Source organism: Asterias amurensis, chromosome 1, assembly GCF_032118995.1.
Source record: "Asterias amurensis chromosome 1, ASM3211899v1".
Classification (NCBI taxonomy): domain Eukaryota; kingdom Metazoa; phylum Echinodermata; class Asteroidea; order Forcipulatida; family Asteriidae; genus Asterias; species Asterias amurensis.
The window spans coordinates 9,322,858-9,335,170 of record NC_092648.1 but is presented as its reverse complement, the minus strand read 5'-3'; the positions used below and the strand labels follow the sequence as shown (position 1 = coordinate 9,335,170).

Genomic DNA, 12,313 nt, shown 5'->3' with positions numbered 1-12,313 from the left:
TGCCGTCAGCACGTGACATTTAGCGCGTCAAAGGCCTATCTCCCGTGTTAATTTTCTGCGCGTCGCCTTCCGAACGAGACATTTTTACCGTGTCCATTGCGAACAAAACTTTGTATACACAGTCAACGGCGCGTATGTACGACGGCCGATCTAGTTATTTTAATTCTATATCTATGGGCCGAAGGCCGAGTTGGATATGGGACGCAGACGGGCTATATTTTTCCGTATTCCACGAGCGCGCGTGTTATAACGAATTTATCTTCCAGTTTCAAGTACATCAAGGCGCAAAGTTTCAAATTTCAGAACGTTATTTTGCGACGAAGCGCACAAAGTTTAGAATGTAATTTTTGCACTGTCTGTATTGACATTCACAATACGCACTGTGTAATAAAAACAGAGGAAGCATCTGATTGGTGGATTAGCGCGTACTGGAAGATAATATAAGTTATCACACAAGCGCGAGTGGAATACGGAAAAATATAGCGCTTCTGCGTCCTATATCCAATGAGGCCAAAGGCCGATTTGGATATGGGACGCAGACGCACTATATTTTCCGTATTTCCACGAGCGCGTGTGTGATAACGTATTTATCTTCAAGCAAACTTGGCGCGTGACATAGAACACACAATACGCATGGTAGTGATATTAGCCGTGCAATATAGGTTTTTATCACCACTCCATTCTGCGAATCTGATTGGAGGATTAGCGCGTACAATCTCAACATATGCATTAAAAAACAAACCTGTGAAAATTTGAGCTCAATTGGTCGTCGGAGTTGCGAGATAACTGAAAGAAAAAAACACCCTTGTCACACGAAGTTGTGTGCTTTCAGATGCTTGATTTTGAGAACTCAAGCTCTAAACTTGAGGTCTCGAAATCAAATTCAGGGAAAATTACTTTTTTTCTTGAAAACTACGTCTCTTCAGAGCGAGCCGTTTCTCACAATGTTTTATACTATCAACCTCCCCTCATTACTCGTTATTTGTAAAGCGCATAGAGATGTTAATTCATATTATGCGCTATATAAATGCAATTAATTATTATTATTATTATTTTATGCTGATAATTATTTTGAGTAATTAGCAATAGTGTCCACTTCCTTTAAATAATTCCACATGAAGATAGTTCTTTGGAGGATTGGATCTGATAAACTTATATTCAGTGAGCTTCCAGAATGAAGCTTATCTATTTTTGGTTTATTTAGTATACTACTATAGTTGGTATTTGAAGGCACTGGACACCTTTGGTAATTGTCAAAGAACAGTATTCTCATTTGGTGTATCCCAACATGGGCATGCAAAGAACCTGTGACAATTTAGACTCAAATGGACATCAAAGTTGCAAGAGAATAATCAAAGAAAAACACCCTCGCTGCACAAATTTGTGTGTTTTCAAATGCCTAAAATAATATAAAGAGACTTCATCAGGCTTGAATCCTTTTTATATTTGAGTAAGAAATCACCTCTTTCTAAAAATACTACACCAACAGCTCTCCAATGCTTGTTACCAAGTAAGTTATTATGCTAACAATAGACCCTTCCCATGAAATATGTAAATTGCACTTAGCGCGTGCGCACTAACGTTTTGGTTGGCAAAATGAGGGAACATCGCGCTGTTTTGTACACAGGGTGCGTGACGCAGACGCAACTGCGCGTCTGCTTAGTGCACAACTCTATGGCATTTGCCAACCAACAGGGTCTGTACGCATGCGTGAATGTAATTAGCATATTTCATGGGAAGGGTCCATTAGTATGAATAATTACCAATAGTGTCCAGTGCCTTTAAGGGTTAGGGTTTAAAATGCACAACCCAAGAACACAGACTTAGTATGAATCATTGGTATAATGACATTGAGTTTGTTTATTTCAAAGCAGCAAGCTGGCATGTACATTAGAATCATCTAAAATCACCCTGATCTACACTTTTGACATTGCAGTTTATTTACATAACCTATAATATACAAACAACTTTGCCAATAAGCACTTGTTTACATAAGCTTACAACTAAATTGTGTTGAGACAATTGATATTTAGTTCAAATGTCTGTCACTTCACGTAATTCAATCCAAGAAATTGAAGGATGAAAATAGAAATGGGCAAAGACTACCAAAAGTAGGGGACGTTGACACATACACGCTGTATAGTGCTGTATTTGTTCACCACCCCCCCCCCCACCCCAGCACACACACAACCACGCACGCGCACACACCAACCTGCATGAGAGAAGGGGTTCAATACGTCTTCACTCCTACAAAGATGTTTTGGCAGTGTGCTACCAAATATGACATCAAGATACAGGGAGGTGGTTTATGTGTGTCCTATAGGCCTACTGTGGGAGATAACATTGTACATGTATACTAAGACCCCAGGGTGAATTAAACCAAACGACTGTAATCTCATCATACACAACAACATGTTTGCATTATGAATGTATACTTTAACTCAATCACAAAATATTAATTTGAGGCTGAGATTCTCAAGGAATAAATCTTCTCAATTTGAAATGTGTCAGAAGTTAAAACAGGGTAATAAAGTAAATGAATGTTATCAAACGACTCAACACCAACATTCATTTAAAACTAGTAGGGGTTTTTATAGAGCTAAGCTCCTGCCAACCAAAAAATAAACATTCCCATTAAAATGTTTACACAAAAACTTGCAGGTTGGTAAAATAATGTTCAAATTTCTAATATATATATATATATATATATATATATATATATACTGTCTCTTATTAAATTAAACGTATGAGTTTATCTAAATTGATTGCAATAATTAATGTAGTTAATACTGGTCAACAAGTTCATAGGTAACTTGCTTTAACATAAATGACAAAGTATAACATAAGTTTTATTACAGAAGAAATAACACCAAATATTAGGCAGCTTGTATTCTGTAGTTCTGCTTAAAAAGCATCAAAAATAATACAGGTCACCAATTGGTCAGGATTTGTTCATTAACAAGATTAAAAGGCAGCCAAATAAAACGTCAAATTCCCAAGAGATCTCTTTGTCACATAAGAATTCTTAAATTCCTCTCAAATGTACCAATACGGAAGTCTATTATAGGGAATTCACAATCTCAAAGTGAAGATAAAGAGAAGGGCACATTTTCAGGACTCTGATAAGGGTCAGCAAAAAGATTGTACACTAGATATGCTAGATATGCTGAAGCTTTGTAAGTCAAGATTGTATATGGTTATTATCATTTTATGCTTAGTGTATGATGAATCATATGTCCACAGGTCTTGAACTTCACTCTTGAAGGGGCAAGGCAATTTTCTCGCCTAAAGGGCACCTCTAAGAGGAAAACATAAATTGGTATTGGAACTTTGCAAAGGGCACCCCAGCAATTGTTATGGGTGTTGTGTGTTAATGCAAGGCAAGTATACACACATGCAAAATAGTCTTGCTGAGGAAAAACAACATTTAAACCAAAAATAAACTTTTGTTTCAAGTTTGTTGACCAATCCACCAACCTCAATTTTAGATTTTAAAATGTTGACTGACTATTCAATGAACTGCAAGACAAAGAAGTGCCTCAAATGAAGCAGATTGTTCATTCTCCCAGCTCAGGATATTTCAATGGCTTTTGCAGACTTCTTGCAACAGTGTTTACAGACTAGATGATTAAACATAGTGTTGAAGAAGAAACTGTCAAATCTACAACAAAAATTCAGCAGGAAACGGCATTGTCTTAGGTTTTAAAAACAGCAAAGAACAAACAATTTGCTTGATACAACCATTTCATGCATGTTGTGCTTAGCGTATGGGAAAGCAATGTGTTTTCAGATTTGAATCAGTATTATCTGTCAAAATAGTTTTGCAGAAAAATGTAAATGGTCTTTGATGCAACTAAAGAGAGGTGCAAATTTAAGAATAATGTTTTTAACTGCAGTTGATTCAAAACATTATTTGATGAATTTACCAGCTGAATAATATAACCGGTTTTACGCGCTGAAACCCAACTGTAACATAACTTTTCTGGAAAGTTCTAGAGTCCCAGGAAATCCAAGAAACTAAGGCTACATGCCTGCATGAAATAAAGAAAACAATCTCACACTTTTCTCTTTTACAAAATGGAGTCCATTACCCCATGCTCTCATTTCAAACCTGTAGGCTGAAATGTGTCATTCCGTAATTGAAAAAAACACAACCAAAATAGACAGGAAGAACGGAAATTTGGTATTGCACTCTCTGTTTCTAAAAAAGGAACAAATCTACAGTAACTGTTACTAAAAATACACCAAATTGCTAGAAGCAAGGTCTTTTAAGTAATAACATACTTGGCTTTTGTTGAGTGTTCCAGGATATCACCATAATACCACACCAATACAGTTTCTAATAAGAACACGATACATATATAAAGTAATACACAAAGGAGATATATTGGATCTGAAGTTAAAACTCATCCAAATCCACAGAAACTCACTTGACTAAAATGACTGAAATTTTAATGAGTATAGTCACCGGATCGTGGCATTTGTGTCCTTAAAGGCAGTGAACACTATTGGTAATTACTCAAAATAATTATTAGCATAAAACCTTTCTTGGTGACAAGTAATGGGGAGAGGTTGGTGGTATAAAACTTTGTGAGAAACAGCTCCCTCTGAAGTGCCATAGTTTTGGAGAAAGAAGTAATTTTCCACGAATTTGATTTTGAGACCTCAAGTTTAGAACTTGAGGTCTAGAAATCAACCATCTAAACGCACACAACTTCGTGTGACAAGGGTGTTTTCTTCTTTCATTATTATCTCGCAACTTTAATGACCGATTGAGCTCAAATTTTCACAGCTTTGTTATTTTATGCATATGTTAATATACACCAACTGTGAAGGCTAGTCTTTGACAACTACCAATAGTGTCCACTGCCTTTAAACAAGATACTTTACAATAACTGCTTTGTCCTTCTGATGGTACATAAAAGCTGTTGATCACATGACCTAAACTGCTCACAAAACAATCAAGTATATTTTTATCATTTATTACTATGTATTAAGTTATATATTAATGCAAAGCTGAGGTGTTCCTCTTTAAACTGCTAACATTTGCAATGATGACATGTTGCTGAAATTGGCTACATGATTGACAATGAGGCTAAGTCACAAATCAAATGTGCCATAATTACCGTTATCTGTACTAAACAGTCAATGTAATGATCAATAATCAAACCGGTCAAGCTTCAGACCCATGAATGGTTTACACAAAGATTTGCACTAGTGAGAACACCACACACAATTACCCCATCTCTTGAAAAACACATTAATTTGGGTATTTGCAAGACTCGTTACTGAACTTCTTGTCTCAATATAAAGTAGATTAAGATTGATCAGTAAGTTGCCTTGCTTGCTTTATGAGTTACAGTGTCAAGTATTAGTTTAAACAGCAACACAACATTTTGATTTGTGACTCTGTCTCTTTCTCACTCATCTGGCCAAGTCCAGCAACATGTCATTAGTGCAAATGTGGTATCATTTTAAAGAGGAACACTTCAGCTTTGCATTGATATATAACTTAATACAAAGAAAGTGATAAATAATATAAATATACTTGATTGGAAAAAGTTGCCATACTTCTTGTGAACAGTTTATAATTGGTAGTGCATGTAAAAGAAACTGGAACACTTACCACAGAAGAATGTTAGCTGTTTCTTGATTTTCCTTATATGTCGTGAACTATCACGGCACTCTAATTTGACTGTGTTAGTTTGCAAAGTAAAAGGAAAACGCAATTTCGGGGCATATTTGTTTGGATTATTGTATTCTACTTTAAAAACTATTTTTCCATGCATGTTATAACAAACGGTTACAAACGCTTTTCATTTGTCTGATACAGAAATGAATAGTCTCTACATGCGTAACCCAAAGCATTTAAGAGAACATAGACAATACTGAGATTCATAGATGTATGGGCTCAGTTGGAACAGCTTCATGTATTGCACACAAACCCCTATTGGCAAATTATATGAATGAACATTTGAATGTACATGTTTGTATTGTATTTTATTTAAGTTACATTTAATGGGCAGTACATTGTTCTGCATTATCAAAGTACTCAGTGTATGTATTATCTTTTCATGTATCTTATAATTTAAAACAAATTATCACGCTTTTTCTTCTTACTAGGATTACTGGTACCAAATATTGTGTTGTAATTATTGTTTCACAAAACCAATTTATGTCCTTACAAAAACATGGAGATTTAAAATTACCGGTAAGCAAAAGCAATCTGCATTCAAATTTGACAAAATGTTTACACAGATAATTTAATATGATCAATACCTACTCCTCTACAAGTACACTTTGTTTTTAGGATCATATATGGATCAATTATCTAAGTGAATTCAACAAGGCTATTACAGCTGAAATTTTTAAGTTACCATTTACCACTTTGATGTTTTGTACGTCATGCCCACCAATACAAAGCCCTAACATTTCTAAACCATGACTTTTTAAGTATTAAAATTCATTTTACAACTGTTCATGAAAATAATCTTTAAACTTTACAGCACAATAGCAATATTATACACTGAAATAACCCCCAGTGGTATTGTCATCTTTTAAAGGGTATTCATAAATACCCCAGACAGTTTGGCTACTCCTTTTGGTTGAGAGCGCGTCACGTGGCGTTGTTTAAATGGCTGATAAAGACACAGCTAGAGCTGTTTAAGATCAGCTGGCTTCGCGTGTTGGGCGCGCAAGCTGTGTACTCCAACTTAACTTACGCGGAACGCAATTCATAGCTATTAGTAACATCACATAATGTGTGTGCACACGCGCGGATTCACGCCACCACCCGACGCACACAAAACGTTTTGGCAAAAGATTTTGAAAATTTGAAAAGCTTCGTGTGTTGGGCGCGCAAGCTTATGTACGACAATTTAATTGGGCGCGCAAGCTAATTTAAATTTTGCGGAACACAATTCATAGCTATAATTAACAGGCCGTTTAAGAACTCGTCGCCTACTCTTTTATTCCCTTACTAATATATGTAAGGTTTGGATTGAAAAATATTCTTGTGTGCTGCAACAAATATGATATATAAAAATACATTCAACAATCAAGTCACTCATTTCGATTTCTGCCAATAGAGGGCCTCCTTCTAGATTTACTGAAGGCAGGAAACAAATTCTTAAACTTGCTCACATAAAAATGTATTTTCGTTTACATTGCAAGGAGTTGATTTCAATACCATGAAACCCAAGGAAAATTAAATGTACATTGTACTTCATTAAAAGATACTTAGAAATAAAAGAAGCAATACCTGACAGAAAAAAAGAAGAGATTTTAAAACGTTTTCACCCCTCCATTAAAAAACACAAAATGAACAACTCAGATATTTAATTTACCACTGTGACTTTTCCGAATGAACACCAGACTGTTGTACTTTTAAAACAAGGTAAATTACAGGCTTTAAGTGTTTTCGTTGAAAACAAGAAGTTCATAAAATGTGCACTTGTAGTTTTAGCTATTTGCCGAGAAACAACCCGCTTGAGTTTTCAATATGGGTAGATTTTGGAGGAGATACCCAAATGTCACCTTCGAGGTTTTAGGTATGGTTACACAGTCCAGCTTGGGAATAGTCCAACACACTTGTGTCGGAAGTTAATGTTCATATGAGCAAATTCTATTGTGTACAATTAAATGTTGTATTCACAGCATCAGTATTTTAGACTCCAATGATTTCGTTCTTTCTTCATCCTTTAACCTCCTAGATAGTCATTAAGTTAACACTACTTTCAATCGTAGGAACACACAATGTCAAAAAGGGTGTGTTTTCAAGCTTTGTTCAGTTTAAGAGTGGTTCCCATTGTCTTCCCAAGGGTTACATCAGACAGATATTGGTAACCACATGACATCACACGAGGCAATATACAGGAAACTAGCTCCAGGCAATCTCATAGAACCTCCCCTCAAAGAAAAACGTCCTTTGTGGAGCACAGTTGATTGACTCCAAGTTGACTGTTAATGTTCTAGTGTGACAAGGCTCCATTGTCGACCCGGTTTACAGTTTAACAAGCACCATGCTATAGCTAATACAAAATGGCCGAGATACAAATGGCGCTTGTGTAACACACCATTTTGAAGATGACACATTATGTAGTGGCCTTCTCTATCATCTATGCACTGAGCCAATGTTACCAGATATAAGGCATGGGCGACTAGTGCGACTAGTGTCGCAGTCTCGACCATTGATTGCTTTGTCGAGTCGCGACTACCGTTTTCCAACTACGATCCTGCTGCCACAACTACTACAAAAATAGTCAGAACCACCTGTTTGGTGAAACAATTGTTTTGCTCACGACCATTTAAGACAACATAATTAACTTACAAAACATAATCAGACATCAGTGACACAATCCTTCAATCCTTTCACAATGCATCTTGAGAACTGAACATTAGTCTCGACTAGTGTTGTAGTAGTAACCATTTGAGGTGCGACTAGTCGAGTAGTAAATGTCACTAGTCAGCCAGGCCTACCTGATATGATCAAAGCAGACATTATTCAGTGCACTAATTTACAAAACGTGCATCTTTTACATTTATACTCATCATAATAATTTAGTGAGAGTAATCCATTTAAAATTGATTGTACATATTTCAACAAATATTTACAGAACTAAAACAAATATAGCTTAGAGGTAAAATACACGTACCTTTTGCTTAAATCCTGCACGTGACAGTGCTCATGACAGCACTTTTTGGATTGAGTCATGCTCCAAAGAAGTGATTGATCATGTAATAAGAGTCACACTTCCAGGCTAATATGTGATTCTATCTTTCTTTGGACACCAGAATGGCTCTCTGTGTGTTAGCTTCCTCGACAGACATAAATCAAAAGCCGTTTGTTTTTCCAGAGTGTCAATGTCATAAACGTTATGTTCATCCAGACATTGTGAAAAACGATACTTCAGAACAGTAGGTCTGGTGTTTCCTGTTGAAGCAAGTCCAGATTGTTTATACCCCGTTCACACATAGATGCCGCTTCACTATAATGGAAAGCGGCATCAAGGGGCCAAGAGCGTGGGCCAAACGTGAGAGGATCTCCATGTGTGTGGTTTGGTCAGGGATCTCCTAGGTCGCGAACCGATTTCCCCACGCTTATTTTAAACCTGTTCAAAATAAGCGTGGGGAGAACACAATGGGAACCCCATTACTGTACAAGCACTGGGTAGCATCGTGGTGAGATCTCTGTGGTGGCACCATCTGCTTGGACAGCACTGGTCTAGGTGTTATCGTAGTAGCAGTGAGTCAGCAAACATATTTGACATAGAAGCAGTACAGTTGTGTGGAGTCGATAGTTTGCCAAATTGCTTGATTTTGATGGGATTGTGTCCCGACCTGTTAACTTTTTGAGATGGGTATGGTCTTCTTCTTCTTCCTTTAAAGTGCTGCTTCAGAAAATTTGAAGATTACCGCACTGTGGCTGGGCGCACGGTCTTTGTTAGGTCGTAGAGCTGTGTGAATGGGCCCCATTCAATGGGGTATCAAGTAGAATGATGATCTACACTCAGGCAAAGATGAGCGTAAGAACAACAGTTCAAACAATTCTCAACAATCTGCAGATTTAATAGATGTTGAATTTGCATAGAAAATTTGCAAACATAGGATTCGAACTGCCTCTAGCTGCCGGGCAATCTCGGTAGTCTAGTTGGTATGACACTGCTCTAGAATTGCAAAGGTCGTGGGTTCGAATCCCACCCGAGTAAAATGCCTGTGATTTTTTTTCACAGGACTCGGGACAGTACTGAGTATACAGTGCTCAACACATCAGTGTATGGGTAAAAACCAAAAATTAATAATCTGCAGAGAAAATTTAAAATGCATGACAAATCATTGTTGTCTCAACTCCATCAGAGCATAAATTGTTTTGCAAACGAAAATATGAATATGGTTCCACTTCAAATTTTACATGGATGTTCACATACATCTTGATTTATATGAACTCATTTGGTTTCTGTTTGTGAAAGTTCTTTTTAACTTCATTGGACACACTGAACATCCATCTTGAATTTATAGATGCACTTCCATGAGAAACGAAACTCATGAGGAGAGTGGACTGTTATATTCTTACACTGTGATCTAGCTCAAATGCCTTTGAAACTAACTTGAATCTTGAAGTAACTTTTTAAGATTGATAAATTCATTGGACTATTTAGTGCTCATGGCTAACATGGACGGATGATTAGGCAGTTTTATTTCATACGCTGTCATTCCCTAACTGCTACATCAACTCAACAGAGCGATGCGTGAACAAGACAATTAGGTTGCAATCCAGACTGTTTGTTTTAACGTCATCACAACAGGATCTGTCAGGTGTTATCACAACAGGATCTGTCAGGTGTTTCTGAGTAAGAGACTTGATGTGCTTTAGTGAGAGGACAACTACTTCTATGCAGCTAAGCTGGGAACACCGAGTGTAGTGAAGCACATCAATTATTTTCTATCTAGGCTTCCAGTACCCTAGACCTTTGTTCTTGGGACGAATGTAAGCTTTGATTGGTTCTTGTATCCCATCCCTGTCTGCTCCAAGTCCTGTTCCGGGTACCCAGCCCATATTTTGTAGCATCTGATTTCCACGGTTGGTTTCTGGTATTGGAACAGCTGTTCTATCTACCTGACCTGGTGACAAGATTGACAGCAAAAGTTGGAATGTTTAACGAGAGCCAAATCCTGTTGGTAAAGTCCATACATCAAATCAGCTTGGATGAGAAGGAACTTACTGGTTATCAATTCCCCTCTGAAGTACAGGATACAACATGGCAAAAAGGTGGATGACAGACATGTAACAGCAAATAACATGGATATAATATAGCAGCCAATCAGGTTGGACTTGCAACTTTTATCATTATGTGAGCTTAGCAAATTGTAAAGAAGAAGAAAAAAAAGTATATTAAAAAACAAAATTGGTTGTTTAGAGCAGACAAAACAAAACATGATTTGTGTTGACAATTGTTCATGTTGTCAATTTCACTTAAGAACATCTAGTGGAATATTGTAGCTAGGAGCAAGTTACGATGTTTCATCCACTGTGGTTTTGAATGATTATAAACCACAAGAATAGGTTTATTTGACATGTTGTAATAACACACAAGCCTTTTCCACATTTTAAATGGCTTTACCTTCTAAGATTGTTGGAGGTGGAGTCTTTCGTCTTCGTTTAGCATCCACAAACTGTGGGTAGAGAGATTGTCTAGCAGGAGTCGCACTGCCCCCACAGGATAAAGAAACAAATCCTAGAGTCTCGTCTATGTCTGGATTTACTGTGCTAGAACTCCTGTAACACAAGTCGAAAAGTAAGGTAATTGGCCTTCAGCAAGAGTATCCATAGGTACTAAATAAATCCTGTAATTTTCAATAGAATTAAATCTATCCTTTCTGACTATTCCTTTCATCCACTACATGCCAAAAATCCAGATCAACTTGAGAAGTAAACATTTTTGCCAAGAAGGATTAGATCACAATGAGCAGTTAAAGGGATGCTGCAGTGAATTAAAATAAAACAGTTAATTTTGCTGTCATTTATTTCTGATATATGTATTGAACATCAATAAAATGTGTTTTGTTTTTTCCCCGACATATCTCACTTGCGTAATTAGCGAATAAGTCATGCCCCCCCTTTTGTGGATTGTTACCGCCCCCCTACCATCGACGTCACGTCGGGAATTCAAACATATCGTCGGCAAAAAGAGTCTGGTTCCTAACTACACGCGCCTAGGTACCAGGCCACACAATGCACACGTCTCTAGATGCACACAGCCAGGGTACCCGACGGCTCGGGTTCCCGACATGACGTCACATGAAGGCTCCCTTTTAGGGGTGGGGTGGGTTCCCCTTATCTCTTGAAAACCACTTTTAAAATACTTGCGCATTAAATAAAATAAAAAATAATAAAAAATATTTCAGGTTTAAAAAGTCATGTTTAATCGTTTAAATTTAAAAAAACCCCACTGCAGCCACCCTTTAAGAGAGATGAGCTGTCAGGTGGCTAGCCTTTAGTCAAGGCGCACGCTGCACCCCCAGATGTCACGCAGGACCCCAAATGTCACACACGAAAAAAGACCAGCGCAAGCAGCGAAGCGCCTTTACCAACTCGCTTTGAGGCCTTATAATTTCTTTTGCTAACTTTTTGCTAATGATTTTGGTAGGAGAAATGTTAAATGCATAATGCATTAGCGTGATGAGTTGTTGGCCATTCTTCATGTATGCGCTAATGTAATGTGCTGAGGGCAACGGACAGGAATTGCATGTAGAAATATTTCATAATCATGAATAACTGATTAGATAAATGAGCAGCATTGTAGCCACGGTGGGC

At 37.3% G+C, this 12,313-nt stretch overlaps 1 protein-coding gene across 2 annotated transcripts in view; it reads right to left on the bottom strand.

The window, feature by feature from the left end:
- Nucleotides 1–1,856: 1,856 nt before the first annotated feature.
- The window catches only part of LOC139944732 (G patch domain-containing protein 2-like), a 36,163-nt gene continuing 25,706 nt past the window's right edge, over nucleotides 1,857–12,313 (bottom strand). For both annotated transcript variants that reach the window (XM_071941793.1, XM_071941801.1), the window contains exons 8-9: nucleotides 11,121–11,275; nucleotides 1,857–10,620 (exon numbers count right to left, since the gene is read on the bottom strand). In XM_071941793.1, the coding sequence (XP_071797894.1) occupies nucleotides 10,442–10,620; nucleotides 11,121–11,275 (334 nt within the window). In that variant the 3' untranslated portion in view covers nucleotides 1,857–10,441. The remainder of the gene's footprint in view (nucleotides 10,621–11,120; nucleotides 11,276–12,313) is intronic.